This window comes from Pituophis catenifer, unplaced genomic scaffold (assembly GCF_029215685.1).
Source record: "Pituophis catenifer annectens isolate HBS135680 unplaced genomic scaffold, rPitCat1.0.hap2 SCAF_11, whole genome shotgun sequence".
Taxonomy (NCBI): domain Eukaryota; kingdom Metazoa; phylum Chordata; class Lepidosauria; order Squamata; family Colubridae; genus Pituophis; species Pituophis catenifer.
Genome location: NW_027256891.1, coordinates 1,791,901 through 1,811,516, shown reverse-complemented (window position 1 = coordinate 1,811,516; position 19,616 = coordinate 1,791,901). Strand labels below are relative to the sequence as shown.

The window sequence follows — 19,616 nt, the reverse complement described above, 5'->3', positions numbered from 1 at the left end:
TTCCTATTCACTCTCTCAGACACATACAATTTAGCTACTGATAATAGGATAGAATAATAGGATAAGATGATTTCTTAAAATGTGTTGTGTTCATTGGCTATTGCAGAAAAGTAAATTGCTCTGCATGATTTTCACAATTTATTGAGTTTATTATTTTCACAAGATTTATTGAGATGAAACAGAAGGGAACAGTCATTGAACTATTTACCATTTCAAACACAGACATATGATATTCTTCTGCATGCTATCTGAATGGAAATAATATTTTATTTCAAATAAAACAAACATTAACAATTCTTCCAATATCATAATGGTCTCATGTCTCATGTTTTTACATTGATTCTGGCTGTAAGACATTCCTTTGTGTTCAGGTCTGGTTTCAGGAGGATAATGTAGCACTTGGGGATGAAGATGCAGCCCAGCAGACCAGCACTGGAGGCCAGGATGGAGAAGACCTGCACAGCCACCATGTATTTTCCCTTGGTGCTCAGGTAGGTGGGCACAAAAGTCACCCAGACACTGCAGAAGACCAGCATGCTGAAGGTGATCAGCTTGGCTTCGTTGAAGCCCCCAGGCAGATTCCTGGCCAGAAAAGCCACCGTGAAGCAGATGGCAGCCAGGAAGCCCATGTAGCTGAGGGTGATGTAGAACATGACAACGGCCCCTTCGTTGCATTGCAGGATGATCTCTCCAGGCTGGGAGTGGAGGTCAGAGTCAGGGAATGGGGGAGAAACTCCCAGCCAGATGGAGCAGATGACAAGTTGGACTGCAGAAGAAGAAAGGATGATGGAGTTGGCCAAGCTCTTCCCCAACCATCTCTTCACTCGGTTTCCTGGTTTTGTGGCCAGGAAGGCCAGCACCACCGTGATGGTTTTGGCCAAGAGAGAAGAAATGGCAACTGAGAAGATGAGGCTGAAAACCGTTTGTCGGAGAAGGCAGGTGGCTTTCCTTGGTTGACCAATGAAGAGAAAAGGAGACAGGAAGCAAAGCAGGAGGGAGACCAGGAGGATGTAGGAGAGGTCCCGGTTGTTGGCTTTGACAAGGGGAGTTTCTCTGTATTGAATGAAGATGATTAAAACAAGGCCTGTGGTTAGGGACAAGAGTAGGGCAAAAGAGTCCAGGATGATTCCCAGATGTTCTTCAAAAGACAGGAAGGTTATAACTTTGGGGATACATTGGACTCTGGCCTCATTTGGATATTTATCATCCGGACACTTGGTGCATTTTTCCATATCTGAGAAAACAAAACAAAAAAATCCTTTATTATCTTATACTTTTATTTTTCAAGTTATACCTTCTTCAGACAATAAGTGATACCAGGAACATACCAGGAACACCAGGAACTGTATCTGAGAAAGCCAAAACCAGTATTTCTTTAACATTCTATTCTTTTAACTTTCAAGAAATATCTTCTTGGGACAAAAGCTAATAAGTGGGACATTTTCCATGATGCATTGCTTAACAAGTCCAAGAAACTTTTTTCGAAATACTATTTTCTAAAAATATTATAGCTCAGGTGTATGAAATTGGGGAAAGTCCAAGGACCTAAAGCATTTCCTGGTTAATAAGAAGAACTCTCCTAGAAACCTACTTTATTAAAGGTAAATAATGAATCTGATAATCTTTCTAGGAACACTTCCTGGGTCCTGCCAGGTGGCATTTCCCAATACACTGAACCAGTGGATGTCTTTCCTCTGAAATCTAGTTTGGTGGTAGAGAAAGATCATTTCAGTCCATAATGTAAACATTACACAGAGTCTCTGAAGTAAGATTAATGAAGGTAACATGAGAGTGGTTTTTTAAACACCCACCCACAGTATTTACAAAGAGAAAGAAATTTAGGTCTGTATTTGTTCATGAGAGAGGGGGGAAGGAAAGAGAGAGAGAGAGAGAGAGAGGAAGGAAAGAAGGGAGGGAGGGAGGGAGGAGAGAGAGGGGGGAGGGAGGGAGGGGGAGAGAGAGAGAGAGAGAGAGAGAGAGAGAGAGAGAGAGAGAGAGAGAGAGAACAAGCTGAAAATATCCAAAAGGATCTTATCTCTGATCCTTCAAGATCTTTCTGCTTATAGTGGTTGATGACCTTAATAGAATCGATTGCTTGATATAACTTTTAATGCATCAATTTAGGGGGATGACGTAATGTCAATATGCCTCAGATGAAGAAAAGCAATGGACATAAGACAAATTTCAAACAATTCAGATGTTCCTAGAAAGGTTAAGATGGAAGGACACATCCAAACTAACAGGCAGAGGAATTATTTTCCCTGACAATGATAAAGTTTGCCCAATCTGCTTCATCTTCCTATCTCTTCTTAATCTCTCAATCTTTCAGTTATTCTTCCCATTAAATATGAAATTGTGCATTTTGAAAATAAACAAGAAAACAGTTAAGCTTAGAAGTGTTTTTTCACAATACATTCACAAAAATGCTCTGGATGGATCCAGTTCTGCAAAGCCTCCCATTTTCCTCAGTGTGACCCACCTTCCTGAGTGGAGATGGTCCCCTCCGAACAAGGAACGCAGTCATAGCAGCAAACTGACTCTCCTTCTCGAGCCCTCTTGACAAATCCAGGTTGACAACTTTCCATACAATTGGACCGAGGCAGGGACTAAGCAGAAAAACAAGGAATGCCAAAGAAAATGTGTTAGGACTCACCACCCATGGAAAATGGAGGCAGAAATGGACATTAGCCAAGAAGCTTCTGATCTTCACTGAGGTAAATATGAAATCTCTGACTCATTCCAAACAGATGTAGGAGATTTTATTTGTATCCATCTCATATATTCATAATTATGTCTATACTTATTGTATATCCGTTATTTAATACATACATACATACATACATACATACATACATACATACATACATTTTGTATATGTGTGTTTTAGTGTTGGCTGTGCACTGCCGAGTCCTTCGGGAGAAGGGTGGTATAAAAATTTAAATAATAATAAATAAATAAATAAATACACCAAATATATATTTTGCTGATAAAGAAATAAAGGGAGACTAGTATTTCAAGCTTTTTAGCTCTCATCAGCCAGCCATACCCTTATGGCTGGCCGATGAGAGCTAAAAAGCTTGAAATAGATCTATACTAGTCTCCCTTTATTTCTTTATCAGCAAAATATATATTTGGTATAAAATGGTTTGTCGTGAATGCGACTGCTTGAGGGCTCCTGGATTGGAGCTGAAAGGCAAAAGGGAGCAGAATGCCCCCTCCCACATGTTGGGGTAGACCAGGTGTCTCGGTAAACATATATATACACATATATATATATATATACATATATATATATATATGTAGGTCTTTGGTTATTCGGGTTTTGTCCCGCACAAAATTAGAAGTACCTTGGCGACATTTCGATGAAGTCTACATGGAACACTTTGAAACCAACGCTTTAGATAAATCTGAACACAAACCCAAACTCTGGCTTAAATATGTAGATGACACTTTCATAATTTGGCTACACGGAAAAGAAAAACTGGACAACTTCCTCACACACCTCAACAGCCTACACCCCAAAATACAATTTACTATGGAAATAGACGCTAACAACCAACTCCCCTTTCTGGACGTCCTAATCTACAAAAAACCCAACGGCTCCCTAGGACACACCATCTACCAGAAAAAAACACACACCAATCGCTACTTAAACGCACCATTACATCACCACCCTGCACAGATCAACTCCGTAGCCAAGACTCTCATCTCCAGAACCAAACGCCTAGCCGACAAAGACCGCCTGAAAACTGAATTACACACTCTCACAAACGTATTAATCTCTAACCGATTCCAAAGAAACATAATTACCAACCTAATCCAAAGGGAGACACCCCCCCCCCAAGAACCGAGACACAGAACAGGACAACGGCATCGCCCTCCTCCCTTACATCAAAGGCACCACAGATAAAATCAGCAAAATTCTCCACAAACACAATATCAAGACAGCCTTCTGCACTGACCAAAAAATAGCCAACATCTTAAGAAACCCCAAAGACAAGATCCAGCTAGAAAACCAAGGAGTCTATGAAATACCATGCAAAATCTGTCCAGCCACATACATTGGACAAACTAATAGGAGAATAAATGCAAGCATTGCAGAACACAAGAATGCAATCAGAAAAGAAGAAAAAACTTCCTCCCTTTTCCAGCACCTTAAAACAACAGGACATGAAATTAACTTTGAAGGAACCAAATTAATCTCCAAAACTGAACACTTCAACAAGAGAATAATCATGGAAGCCATTGAAATAGAGAAACACCCCCTTAACATGAATAAACGCGACGATACCTCCCGCTTACCAGACATCTGGAAACTAGCCCTAGTCAACAGAAGAGTCCCAGCCATGAAGATTAACACCGGACCCAAGATAACACATGACACCACCACCAATCATCCTCACCAGATTCAAACCCAAACCCATCCCATAGACGAAATACAACCACCACCATACCAAGGCAACTGACCACCAAGAAAAACAATGGCATTCAAGGCAGGGGTGAAATCTAAAATTTGTTACTACCGGTTCTGTGGGCGTGGCTTGGGGGGGGTAATGTGACTGGGTGGGCGTGGCCAATTTTTTTTTTTTACTTTTAAAACCATTTTTTCTACAACCTCTTCAGCAAAGAGGTTGTAAAAAAATGCTTTCAAAAGGCTCTGATGATCCCAGCTGAGTTGCCTGATTGGCAGAAAAGCCTCTGCCGATCAGGCAACTCAGCTGGGATCGTCAGAGGCATTTAGAAGAAAAAAAGGGTTTTTTTTCTTTTAAAAGCCTTTGACGATCCCAGCTGAGCCACACAATCATCAGAGGCTTTTTTTTTTTACTTTTGAAAGCATTTTTTTCAGCCGAAGAGGTTGTAGAAAAAATGCTTTTAAAAGAAAAAAAAAAGCCTCTGATGATTGTGCGGCTCAGCTGGGCATGGGGGGGGCAGGGATTTTTGCTACCGGTTCTCCGAACCACCCGCCTCCATGGCTACTGGATCAGGTGATCCGGTCCGAACCGGGAGCATTTCACCCCTGATTCAAGGGGTTTTCAGATGAAGAGCTATCTTCCAAGCCAAAGTCCCAAGGTAAATCTTTCAATTTTTCCCTCGTTACATTTGATATCAGGAAAGGCTTTTCTTTGGATCACGTTTTCTCAATCATGGAATTATACAATATGAGACATTATACAAACAATACACTATTGTAAGCCATCCAGAGTCACTCTGGACAGGGAGACAGGCAGCATATAAATGTGGAGAAGCTGAATTCTAATTGCAAAGCTTCTTTTCCACTAGGATCCACAACATCTCTTTACTTAGAGTTGGAAGGGACCTTGTAGGTCATCTAGTCCAACCCCACACCCAAGCTGGAGACTCAACACCATTTCTGACAAATGGCCGTCCAGTCTCTTCTTGAAAGCCTCCAGTGATGAAGCTCCCACAACTTCCGAAGGCAACTTCTATTCCATTGGTTGATTGCTCTCACTGTCAGAAAATTTCTCCTTATTTCCAGATTGAATCTCTCCTTGTTCAGTTTCCATCCATTATTCCTTGTCCAGCCTTCAGGTGCCTTGGAAAATAGCTTGAACCCCTCTCTCTGTGGCAGCCCCTCAAATATTGGAAGATTGCTGTCATGTCTCCCCTGGTCCTTCTCTTCACTAGACCAGCCATGCCCACTTCCTGTAACCATTCATTGTATGTTTTAACCTCCAGTCCCCTCATCATCTTGGTTGCTCTTCTCTGCACTTTTTCTAGAGTCTCAACATCTTTTTTGTAGTGTGGTGACCAAAACTGGATGCAGTCTTCTAGGTGCGGTCTTACTAGGGCTTTATAGAGTGATATTAGTACCTCACTTGATCTTGATTGTATCCCTCTGTTAATGCAATTTAGGATTGCATTGGCTTTTTTGGGTGCCGCTGCACACTCTTGACTCATATTTAATTGGTTGTCTCCTAAGACTCCAGGATCCCTCTCAGTTATTGCTATTAAGCTTGGTTTCACCCAGTCTATATGTGTGCTTTTGGTTTTTCTTGCCTTACATTTCTCTACATTGAATTTCATTTTGTTAGATAGGGCCCAGTGTTCAAGCACCACAATCCCCGGAACTCAATGGATCTATCCCCAGGTTTATGGAGATAATAAGTATAGACAAAAGGACCATCATCTATGTCCTAAAGAATCATCACCCTGGATCCCAGGTTCTCTGAATTAGCTTAGAACATTGTTCCATATCATAGCATTTGAAGGACACTTTCTTCATTACTAGTGAAGCCTCCCAAGCAATCTAAGAAAATTATGATTCCTCACATTCAATTCTCAGTGAAGGACGGTCATCCACCATGGTGATTAGGCTTAGCCCAAAGAAAATGGTTCCTAAAGTTTGGAAAACAGAGAAAAACACCAATATTTCACTCACCTTGTTGTGCAACTTTAGCCTTGAAAGAACATCTTGGTTGATAAGAAGTCTCCCTCTTTTAAACGTCCCTGGGTGCTGATAAATGTGATCCATCTTGGGGAGAACCACCCAGCTCCTGATGACCAGATCTGCTGCTACATCTCCATTTTGGTCCAAGTACAGTTTCCTTGCAGAAAAATTGCAAAACTCATTCTTCGCCAGAAAGGGATGGAACTAAAATGGAAACTCCAGGAATGTTAAAAGCCAAAATTTTGATTTCTTCTCTCATGTTGTCTTTTCATGTTTGAATTTTTTACAGTTAACTGACCTGCAAGTATTCTTAGTTGGGAGAATAAGAGTCACCATTATCTTCAAAAGCAAAAGCAAAAACAAAACACAAAAACAAAAAACAAAAAACAAAAAACAAAAAACAAAAAACAAAAAGCAAAAAGCAAAAAGCAAAAAACAAAAAACAAAAAACAAAAAACAAAAAACAAAAAACAAAACAAAACAAAGATTTAACAAAATATGTTAATCAAACTTCATATAACCCCCCCCCCCCACACACACACACTATTTCTACAGCCTGAAAAGTTAGACAGGATCCTTTCTGAATTTCTTTCTCTACCTGTTATGCAGCTGAAGGCTCTCCTGCCTCCTATCTACAGAATACAAAATAATAGATTTGGAAGGGACTCAGGAGGTCTTCTAGTCCAACCCCTCGCTCAAGCAGGAGACCCTATAGGGCCTATACCCATGATGATGAACCTACGGCATGTGTACCAGAGGTGCCACACTGAGCCCTCTCTGTGGGCACGCCCGCCATCACCCCAGCTCATCCAGCTGGTTGTAGGGTTTTCGAGGCACGCATGAGCGCCGGCCAGCTGGTCATCAGGTTTGGGCACTCTGTGCCTAAAAGGTTCGCCATCACTGGCCTATGCTATTTCAGACAAGTGGCTGTCCAGTCTCTTCTTAAAAATCTGATCATTTCTTGTCAGCATATTTTCCTCCATCCCCAAGCTCATTTCCACATATCATTAGACTTGTTAATGGATTGTGGGAATGCTTTGGTTATAACCCGATTTCATCAAAGTATTAACCAACATCTTCATGTGATCATGATTAGAAAACAAGTTAAGTGAGTGTCAGTTCATGTGATAATTAAGTGGAAAAAGACTAGGTTAAAAATTGTAGTCAAATAATTTTCACTATTCCTCAAAGAATTGGGGAGATATGAATAAAAATTAATCCTTGCTCATCTATTCCTCAATATATTCATTATAACAGGCAGATTGAATTGATAATTCATGATAATTTGACGCATGATTTACTCCAATTCTTAGATAAAGCTACTTAGCTCACTTTTTAAAAATGCCTACTTTCAACAAGACATTAAAAAGAAAAATGTGCATTTAAAAAGGACTTTTTAATGCACTCTTTTTTAATATCTTGTTTTTAATATCTTGTTTCTTGTGCTTTGTTTTTTTAATGTTTTCGTGGTTTGTTTTTGAACTTTTTTAGAAATAAAATAAAGTGAAAACTAAAACATTCCCAGCTTCCAAATATATATATATATAATTTCTCAACGGTGAAAGGTGCATAAATTAAATCCAATAGAAAAATATCTGAAAAATATATTTAGCAATTTGGACTTGACAAAGTAAGGTATATCGTATAAGAATAGATGGATGAGAGCTCTGTCATGTAGATCTATCCTTAAGGCTTCATTTGTACTTTTTCATATTATTAAAAATGTATACTGGTCACTGATTATAATAAATTGGTGGTAGCAACTAATTTATTAGAGGAATAATCATATAATTAACTTGATAATTACAAGGAGAAAAGCTAAAAATCAGGAGGGGTCTGGAGCCCCTTTTCCAACTGACACAATCTCTTGGTTGGAGAAGGGGGGATTCAGCCCTCTTCCAATCACTGCAAGATTGCAGACAGAAGCTTAAGATCAGCTCACTGTTATTCCAGAGTGTCAGACATGGAAACATGACTTCAGTCACAAGAGAGGAGATTCTGGCTGAATGGGAGGAAAAACATCCTAAAAAGAGAAGCTGTTTTAGAGCTGAGCCAGTGAATGAGAGTTCAGTCTCCCCTTCTCTGATTGGTTGGGGTTTCTGCAGAGAGAAGGGGTTGGATTAGATAGCCTCAGGGGCTCCCTCAGATTTACGAAGGAAAGATATCTATACAATCTAATCATAAACCCATAAAGATGGGAGTCAATTGAAAATGCACCCATCTTTTTCTTAATTAGAAGTTTTTAATATCAAAATGCAGATATATCTGTATATTTGTAATATATCTGTCATGATGGACAGATCTTCGGAACATTATCCTTCGAGTGATCTTTGGAATATTAGGCCATGAATGATTAAATTGGCCAAACTCCTTTCCTTTTGTGTACAAAGAGGCTCAGATGGTTCTCCCGCATCTCCTTTGGGTACTTTCTCAAAAGTAACTAAGGTGGATGGATCCTTGTCAGGGCCTCTTACCTGCCATGGCTGCAGCCTCAGAGCCCCCAACCTCTCTTCCCCCTCCTTCCTTCTCCTCCTCCTGGAGGAATAGGCGGCATTCAAGGCCTGGGCCAGAGTCCGAATGATACTGTAGAGATGGGGGTAATTCATGATCTGCATCCTGTCCCTTTTCTCCTGGGTCTCCAGTGGGGCTTTCTGGGTGCATCTTCTCCGGCCTTTGACAGAAAAGACGGGTTTTGAAAGAGAACAGCGAAAATAATGATCTTCAACCTGGGGTTCCAAAAATAGATGGGGTTCAAATGAATTATATATTTGCTCAGACTTCTTCTGCAAACCAAAGGCCCAAATACTATGGACAAATTTGAGAAGTTTGTGCCTTCTAATTGTGAAATGGCCCAAGACTGTCAAGATCCAGACTTTCCCTTCAATGGGTCCTGGCAAATGCCTGAGTGCTAAATGGAAAGGAAGAATTGTGGCCCAAAGGGAATCGTATTCTACGAAGTGAACAAAGACGTTGACTTGTCTCCAGTTAGAGAGGGCCTCCCTGAGGGCTGCTGTGTGACCAGTTGTTGAGAATTGTTGTGATATAACAGCACAAATTCCATTCTGGACAAGCATAGGAGAAAAAGTCCTCATGAAATTCTCTCCCTCCTCTGTGCCTGAAGCAAAGAGACCAATCAAGGTCCATCTGAAATGGAGGAGCAGTTGGACAATCGCTGGGTACTGGAATCCTTGTTTGGGGAGCATCAGGTAGAAAAAGGGGAATTTACTTTTATCACTCAGAGCCTCTGAAACAGGTTCAGCACTGATCTGAAAAAGCAATGAAAAATGTTGTGTTATATTTGGGGTCAGATCAAATCCAAATATTAGTTCATATCCAAATATTAGTTCTCATGAACATATTAGAATAATTCATTGTTGACTAGCCATTAAATCATATCAAAATGCATAATGTAGAACACAGGCCATTAATAAATCTGTTTATAAAAACAGAATGTGAGAATAAACTAAGAACAAAAAAGAATGTAAATTATTTCTGTATCATCCTTACAATTAACCACAATCAGACCCACATATCCAGATCTCAATGGACCTGCTTTGCTGATACAAAGGGCTGTATTATATGCATTTTTAAAAATTCTGATGACCCAGTATATATATTGTTTTAATATGTGGATCCCAATAGGTTTGTTTATGTGATGTTCAGTCCAAAACACTCATCTCTCTCTTTCTTAGACAATTGACATTCCAATAATAGAAGTTGTACAAGACAAAGGGAGAACACACCTCCCAATATAATTTGTCAGTTGTACAATCTGAGATGCCTTTAATTGAAATTTTACAGTCTAGCACAGAGAATATTGGGAGTCTGTCAGATTCCACAGTTTTAATTGTAACTATATACACTGATTTTAGGCAAAGGATAAATTGCATAAATTCCCAATTCAGTTCTTAGGACAGCAGCTGAAGTCCTTTTATTTGTCCTTAAGATACTTCTCAGATGCTGTCATTGGGTTTGTTCCAGTAGTGTTATATATTAAGCCCTAAACTTCAATTTGATATAAGGGCTTAGGGTAAGTTTGACATTATATACTTTAATAAATGGAAAGAAAGCTGGATAGCTATGTGTTTTTTTAAAACACTAAATTCACTTGTGCCTTTTCTCTATCATCTTTGGATGATATGGGAAGCAATATCCAGTCTCAGTGAAAATTACCCCGGGTAAGGAAAGGTGTTACTGGCTCTGTTGGCTCACAATCAAATAGGCGTCTATGGCTATGATGTTGCTTTTGAAAAACCATAACTTTGATTCATCAATTATCATTGAATGATTATATCAGTGGGAGCAAAGTTTCTTTAATAGCCTAGCAATCCAATTTATGAATATAAATAAAAAAATAAATTATCCATCTAGGCTCGAGAAAAGCCTCCGGAGCCTGGGGAGGGCAAAAACGCCCCCCCCCCATGCTGCAGAAGGCAGACTAGGCCACGCCCACCATGGCCACACCCACCCAGCAACCGGGCAGGGAACCCCTTGCTAAAATTTTTGAAGCCCATCCATGGTTGGATCTATTGCTCACCAAACACCATCCCACTCAGATAAAGGAGCACGCACACACACACACACAAACCTGTGGGACTTTGTAGATGCCTACTAAGGTGGACATCTGGATGGAGATGTCCCTGCTAGCTCCATCAAGAAGAGCCAGAAGGTTGTCCTTCCTTCCACAGATGTAATTGGGAACATTGGCTTCTCCAGTGGAGAGTGTGTCCAGCAAGACTTCTGAAGTGCGTAAAGTGCTAAAATAATTGTCATGGATGTTGTAGCCAAACGTGAGATTATGCAGGAGCTGGGAATTCTTATTCATCACTTGAATGGCAAAAATGAAGCGTAGGGTTTCTGAATAACCAAAAGAAAGTCTACTATAAAAAAAAACAAAACATTCATGTTATTACCAATGAAAGGAACATCATATTCTCTCTTTTTTTTTAAATCAACCCTCTTTGTCTCCACAGGTCTACAGAGCCTTAAACCAACATTGATCTAAAACCAAAGACCAGTTAAGTGATGAACGCAGGATTCTACAAAGAGAGGAAAATAATGTCAACTTCCTTCAGGTTTTTTTTTGCCCCATTTTTGTGGTGTGTGTCTTCCACAAAATAAGACAAAAGAGGAAAACCATGGTAATCAAAATCATCCAGGAAATTAAACATATCCTGTAATATAGAATTAAGTGAAATAAGAAGAAAAAGAGAGTGATAGAAGTGCAAATGAAGGGAATGCATCTCTATCACTCTAAACGACTTACGAATGAGATGGATTAGAAGGAGGACTATTGAAAGGAAACGTTGAATGGGATATTTCTGTTGCAGTGTTGATCATAGTAATGAGATGGTCTCCTGGCCTGTAGTAGCTCCAGGGTTGTTTTTCATCCTGGTGCTCCAAACTCAGTGAACATTTCAGTGTAAGCTTCCCAGAGACCGGCTGGGGCACCAGCAGCATCAGAACCAGAAGCAGGAGGTCCATAATTCTTGGGGCTGAATCAGTTCTTAACAAAAAGAACAAGATGAGATGAACAAGAATTCCAAGCACTCTCACAAGATGGAAATGCTGGTGGCTTTCCTGATCCAGACAGAGACAATCCAAGCTTCAGCTGGAAAAGAAAGCTCTTGCCTGCCTGAAAACTTGTGCCACACAAATGCGACCTAAGACATTTATCCTTTTCTGATGAAGGATCTTTTCCACGTTGCTTCAGTCTGATGCTTACAGTTATTGGAGAAGTAGCAGAAAACTGGGGTGGTGATTATTACAGGGAGATGCAACTTTTCCACTGGGGACCGTAAACTTCTTTAATGCAAGGAGGGTTAGCTGGAGAAAAACATGTTAGTGAAAAACCACGGAAACATCCCTGGGGGCTCTGCTGTGTAGTGGCTGGGATTCCTCCTGTCGGGACATGTCCAGAAAGTGATGCGGGGGGGAAGGTATCTGAACCTCAAGGGAACTGACTTCTCCTGTCCTTCAACATGGTCTTTTGTTTCCAGAGAGTGCTGGGGAAGGTCAGCCAGAGCTATGGAGTTTGCTGACACGCAATCGGCACCCTTGAACCCTGCCTAATGTTAAATGTTGGCCCTGTTGGGGATTTTCCCTTATATTAGATTTCCCTTATATTAGATTTCCATTATATTAGATTTATGAATCCTAAATTGGAGCTGGTTTTAAAATCGCTTCTGCCTGAAGCGAAATTACGCTTCCCATCATTTCTAGCAATATAAATTTTTGGATGAGAGCTGACTAAGGCAAGAAAGTGACAGCCTGTGGACTATCTCATTGGGTAAATAGTGAGAAAGTTACAGAGTGGATAGAAATCTTTTTCATTGCCACTGTCTCTCTTGTCCTTCATAGTTCATTTAAGATACTCAGATCCTTTCCATTTTGAAATTTATTAGTTTATTAAATAAACTGCATGCTTTGAGGTCTGTGGGTGAGATCGTGGAGGTGCCCACTGTGTAGTGGATGGTGCAAAGTGTTTTTTTGCCACACCCACCCAGCAAATTGTTTGGGGGACTGGTGACCCTCCCTCTGGTTCAGTGGTGGGCTTCAAAAAATTTTACTACCAGTTCTATGGGTGTGGCTTGGTGGGCGTGGCTTGGTGGGTGTGGCAGGGGAAGGATACTGTAAAATCTCCATTCCCACCCCACTCCAGGGGAAGGTTACTGCAAAATCCCCATTTCCTCCCGATCAGCTGGGACCTGGGAGGCAGAGAATAGATGGTGGTGGGGCTAGTCAGAATTTTTACTACCGGTTCTCCTGATCAGAACCTGCTGAAACCCACCTCTGCTCTGGTTGTGTGGATGTTCTTGGTGGGGTGGGACCCCTGTGACATTCCCATCCCTAAGGCTGTGTAAGAACCCACAGAAAGACCTCCAAGGGCTTTGAAGGAGCTGTTGAGAGTCCCCGTGTTCCTGGCTCATCTGGGTTGGTTGTACAGAGATTATATTTCTTGTCTGGAGGCGGACATTAATAAGTGCAACTTGGCCTAGAGGGGAGAACTGGGTGGGCTAAGTGAGAAGGGACAGGCAGGTCCATCCTTACAGTGAAGAACAGACAATGGCCTGTAGCCCAGGTCCATTACTTGAAAGTTGCCCCACTGAATGTCCCTCAGATTGTCCTCTCAGTGCCTTGATAGCAGATCCTGGGTGGCTCTGGGTTCAGGCTGTTCCTCTTGAATGCCAAGTTGATGCATAACAAGGCTGCTCTCCTCCATGATGTTCTCTGCCATGTCTGACTGAAGCTGGTTTGTGCCCAGAGGGGAGGAAGCCCCTTCTCTTTCAGAAATGTGCTCCCCACTCCAGCCCTGTGGAGACCCCAGAGGAGAGAAGAGGTGGCCATTGTCATCCGTGGTTTGTTACAGGCTCTCAGGAGGCTGCACCTAAGCCTGTGTTTTGTCTCAAGGTGGCTGTGAGAACATTTCCTTGGCCTGGTGAAGAGTGTTGTGTGAATATGATCCTTGCAGAAAGAAAATTGTCCCCAGCTTATTTCAGTTATGAATTATTATTCAGCTGGTCTCCACTGAATTAATGTACCGTACTTTGGGACTCTGAGAATTCATCCGCCCATCAGCCAAAGGGTTCTGCCTCAGAAAACAAACCATGATTATGGAGGAAGTTAGCACCTACCCCTCTCCTAGAAAAATGAACTATTCCAGGAAACATTAAAAAGGCAGAATATTATATTTCCCTGGATGAGAAAAGGAGAAACATGTTCTAAAGACAAAGCACCTTGCCCTGCCCCCAACACCTTTGTCACTGGGCCATTAAGGCCTGAGCCAGTCTAGTCTACATGACAAAGATCTACCTCCTCAAAGAGTCAGCCAAGCCTGGGACTCAAAAACTGTTACGTAGATTGAAGGATCAAGCCCAATAACTCATAGGAGTCATTCCTTTTCTAATAAATATATTTATTGTTTCTATTAAACATCTTAACAGATATCATGACAGGAGAGAGAGCCAGGAATGAAAGAGCGGGATGGGGCTTATATACTAAGGAGACGGAGCAAAGGTAAGGAGGAGTTATGAGGGGGTGGTTATTGGAAAAGGGAATTAATATTTACATCCTTTTGATATAAACATCAATCAATCACAGGGTTAGTCATTTACATGTGACAAAACCCTCTCTAAATGACTAACCAATGCATATGAAAAATAATTAGAATATATCATCTTATATACGAATACACAATTTGGACATTAGATAGTTAGGTTGTTTACTTTGAAGTGGTTTAGTTAAAATATCTTCAATTTGTTCCTCTGTATCACAATATAAGGCTTTGATAAATCCAATATTTGAAAATTGTCTAACATGTTTATTTTTTATGTCAATATGCCTTGACCTTTGACCTATTGCTTCTGCTGTCAAGATCTCAATAGCGGCCTTGTTGTCCTCGTGTATAATAACAGGGTAATTAGGTTCAGTCCAGATGGATGAAAGTAGATCATCGAACCATATCAAATTGTTAGCTACTTTAAACATACAGATGAATTCTGCCTCAGTGGTAGAAGTAGCTACTAGATTTTGCTTTCCAGTATATCAGTATACTGGACTGTTATTTATAAAGAACACATATCCGGATGTACTTTTTCTATTCTTTATATCACCAGCCCAATCAGCATCAGCATAGCAAGTTAGGTTCAATTCTTTAGAGATTTCTGGTTCTAAATACAAACAAGTATTTAAAGTATGTTTCAAATATCTGAGCACTCTTTTGACAGCGTCCCAATGATATGAGATTGGGTTACTGACATGCCTGGATAGAAGATTAACGGGTAAGGCTATGCCTGGTCTCGTCCAATTGGCGATATAGAGTAGAGAACCTATGACTGATCTGTAAAAAGTATTGTCTGTGAAGGCGCTGGTTTCAATATACATATTTTTAAGAAGTCTTGTTGCATAGGAGTTTCACTAGGTTTAGCATTGAGTATACTACATTTGTGTAAAAGTTCTATGATTTTTTCTTTTTGAGATAGGCTAAAACCTTTTTCTGTTTTTGTAATTTGCACCCCAAGATATTTGTTTATTTTACCCAAAGCTTATAAAGAGAAATGTTCACCTAGGTGGTTAGCAAATATGTCATATTTACATTTTTTGTCACTAAAATACAATATATCGTCTACATAAATAAGCACATATTCAATAGAGTCATCTGTCTTCTTAATAAAGAAGCAATTATCTGCTAATGTGGCTGTGAAACCCATTGACTTAAGGACTTTGTCCAAACACTCATACCACCTTTTTCCAGATTGTTTTAATCCATATAGACTTTTGTTTAAAAGCCAAGTCTCTCCCTTTTGTGAGTTTTTGCTAGGTGGGGCTTTGACATAAATCTCTTTGTCAAGATCTGCATGCAGATAAGCGGTTTGCACATCAAATTGATAAACTTCTAATCTTAAAATCGATGCTATTGTCAATGCACTTTTAACACTTTCGGATCTAACTGTGGGGGAATATGTATCCGTATAATCTTCGGGATATTTTTGGGCGAAACCTTGTGCCACTAATCTAGCTTTGTACAATATTTTGTCATTATCTAAATTCTTGATTTTAAATATCCATTTGGTTCCAATTGGGGTTTTGTGGTTTGGGACTTTGGCGGGGGTATATACCTTCAGTTCTCTAAGACTATTCATTTCCCTTTCCATTGCTTGTTCCCAATTATTTATTTCCTTCTGGGGCAGTTTTGTTATTTCTTCATATATATTTTTTTAATTTGATTTATATGCCGCCCTTCTCCAGAGACTCAGGGTGGCTTACAATGCGTTAAGCAACAGCCTTCATACTTTTGTATATTTTTATACAAAGTCAGCTTATTGCCCCCACAAACTGGGTCCTCAATTTACCTACCTTAGAAAGGATGGAAGGCTGAGTCAACCTTGAGCCTGGGGAGATTCGAACTTGCAGTAATTGCAGACAGCTGAATGTTAATAACAGGCTATTAGTCTGCTGCACCACCAGGCTCTTGTTGATATGAGTTGGGGGTTAGATTATCGGTTTCTATGGATAAAACGTAATCTTCTAAACTTTTGGGTTTTTGGTTTCTATTGGTTCTAATTGGTCTGTTGTGTAATATTTCTGAGTCATGTAAATACTTGGCTTCTTTTTGGGTTAGAGTGTCTAATTTTATATCTGGGTGACCTTCCTTCCATTCTTTGATGTTAATATCTTGGTGTTCGGGTTTGTGTTTCTCTTGTTTATTGTTTTCGGGTAAGGTTTGTTCTCTCATATCTGAGAGACTCAAAACTGCATTACTAGACACAATAAATCTATTATGGTTTTGCTGTGGAATTTTACTCTTTTAATAATTCTACTATCTCTGTGGTGTAGTGATCTATCTTTTCTTAAATTATCTTCGGCAATTAATTTGTTCGTTAGTGTCTCTATTGATAGATGCCCCATTGTAATACTGTCTAGTTGACCTATGAAATTATCCCATCTAGGGTCTAGTGAATTTATAATAATGCTCTTCATGCTTTCTTCTGTTATAATTTCCCCTCTCTGTAATAATTCTGCCCTGGTAGCCTTTAAATTCAATATGTGTTCGCTCATTGAAGTCCCTGCTCTAAGTCTAGCAGAATGGAAATTTCTAGAGATTCGAGTTGTTGTTGCCACACTTTTGCTGTAGAATAGGTCAAACATACATTGTATTAGTTCTGGTACAGTTAAATAATGGTTAATACTAGGGAAAATACTGGGGGATATACTAGCTATTAGTAGGTAAAATGCTTTGTGATGTAGGCAGTCCAATTCAAGTGTCCAAGGTTTTTTTGGAGGGTCAGTAATCATGAAAAGTAAGTTTTCTCTCAGAAAAGTGACTTGGAGCTGTTGATTCCATTCTTGTAAATTGGTTCCATCTAATTTTAAAATAGGGAAGTTGATGGGTAAAGTCCCTGAGTTATGTGAGGTGTTACTTACTGAGAGTGGCTGTCCATGGTTCTGAATCATAGGAAAGCAGCAGTATGGTAATGGAATACTTGCAGGCAATTTAAAAAGACAGGCTTGAACTTTTTTTTCTTCTCTTTCCTTTAGGTCTTTCTGCGCATGTGCGAAGTTCATTTTTATTCTGAAGTCGTCAAGAGAGGTTCCTATCATCGCTGCTCCTGGGCGTAGGCCTACCTCGACTGGATGAGGCCCATGTTCAGTCTTATGGTGCTGGTCGTGGTCAGCTGGGAATTGAGTCGTCCTCTGGATCATCGATGGATCGTCTGGGTAGATGTCCTGGTCAATCGGGCGATGTCGTTGTGATGGTAAGTATTTTTCGCGGTCCTTCGGTATTGGGGATCGCGTTAGCAGTGGAAGGCTGTAGTTAGTGTCCGGATTGAATAGAGTCAGCGGTTTTTCTGTGGTGATGTCTGCGCCCTTTGTATAGTGTTTGTTTATTTTTTCTTCAATGTCTGTAATTTCTCTGGACATTTTTAGTATGTTAGGGTAATGTAGTGGTAATTTTATTTCCAATCCAAAAGCCGTGGTGAGAGTTTTAATAGCGTTATCTATTTTGGCTTCGGTGGGTTGATTTTGTGAGTGAGGTATTGTTTTTATTTCTTTTATTTTTAAATAGGTTTGAGTCTGTGTTGGCCATTTTGGATTTGGGTCATCCTTAGTGTACAGTCAGCCATCTTTGTTGTTTGTTCGACTAAAGATGGCCACCGTTTAAAAATGGGCGCCAAAATTTTCCCGCCAGTTTCATACTGGCTGTTGTTGTTTGGTTCGTCTCTCACCGGGCTGGTTTCTGTGGCCTTCATGTTCAATTTTTGAGCTCCATCTGTGGCTTCGTGTTGTTTAATTAGTTGTCCAAGGTTTTCGATGAGTTCTTTGTTGTCGGTAGGTGAGTTTAGTATTTTTAATATGTTTTTTCTCAGTTCATTTGAATCTGCTGTGGCATCTGTCTCTTCTCTGATTCTCCTGTCATTGTTTTGTGGCATAGTTTTGGAATTTAGTGCTGGTTTTCTTTCGTTTGTTGTTCCCTCTGGGATAGCTTTGGGTGGTGACAATTGCGCTGCCATTAATTTTGAATATTCTCTGGTATTCATTCTTTTTGTTTTCAGTCATGTTTCAGAGTTATGGGCATAAAACCGACCTCTGCTACCAATGTGTTACGTAGATTCAGGGATCAAGCCCAATAACTCATAGAAGTCATTCCTTTTCTAATAAATATTTTTATTGTTTCTATTAAACATCTTAACAGATATCATGACAGGAGAGTGAGCCAGGGATGAAGGAGCGGGGTGGGGCTTATATACTAAGGAGACGGAGCAAAGGTAAGAAGGAGTTATGAGGGGGTGGTTATTGGAAAAGGGAATTAATATTTACATCCTTTTGATATATACATCAATCATTCACAGGGTTAGTCATTTACATGTGACAAAAACACAGCCGAGTGTTGCCCCTGCATGGCCCCATGGGAGTCTGACCACCATTCAGGACACAAGCTCACGTTCAGAGCCCAACAGAGGGCATAAAACCCAGGCACTCTCCGCATCTCTGCCCCCTTTCTTCACCCAAGATCTCCAAGGATCCTGTTCATCCATAAACTTTCTTTCCGAGCAACTTCCATGAATCCCGTGTCTTTTTCCCCACTTGGAACTGAACCCAGAAGGATTTTTCTCCCAACAGTTAAAAGCTGCAAGAGGGAATGCAGCCATTAGCGAAAGGATCGGGTTAAGTGGCTTGAGTGGATATCAGCAGAGCCCATTTGTGACTTTCTCAGCTGACTGACTGGCCTAGTACTAAAAAAAATCTTTTTTTTCTCTTTAAAGAAGGAAATCTCCATTCCCCAGGACCCTCCAGTCTTCACTACCCCCCTCCTGCCCCCATTCACTTAGGGAAAAAATGACTTTGGGTTTCACCCTCCCCCTCCTCAGAGCACCTTTACTTCTGAGACCCCCATCTGTGGGGGGGGGGAAGAGCCCCTGGCCCATTTTTTCTCCTTCAGCAGCCCCCTCCCTTCCTCACTTTAAGACTTGTAGACTTCAACTCCCAGAATTCCTCAGCCATCTTTGCTTTGCTTGATTGCAGGCAGGGAGATTCAGTTGCTTGCTGATGCAATCGATTGCAGGGATTACAGCAAGGTGTTGCCACCAGCAGCTAAAGTAAGCAAACTGAGGGGGGGGAGGGGGAGGGATTTTTGCTACCAATTAGCAGGCAGAGCCATTTAAAAGGAAAACAGTTTTTTTCTTTTACATCGCTCTGGTGATCCAAG

The 19,616-nt window shown here is 40.5% G+C and overlaps 1 protein-coding gene across 1 annotated transcript; it reads right to left on the bottom strand.

Annotated features, from left to right (window-relative positions):
- Positions 1-323: 323 nt before the first annotated feature.
- LOC139322842 (vomeronasal type-2 receptor 26-like) lies at positions 324-11,234 on the bottom strand. The gene is made up of 6 exons (XM_070952091.1): positions 10,998-11,234; positions 9,590-9,675; positions 8,884-9,080; positions 6,708-6,718; positions 2,480-2,606; positions 324-1,234 (listed from the first exon to the last, which is right to left on the bottom strand). Exons 1-6 carry the CDS (start codon positions 11,232-11,234, stop codon positions 324-326), a joined length of 1,569 nt encoding a protein of 522 aa, XP_070808192.1.
- Positions 11,235-19,616: the final 8,382 nt, after the last annotated feature.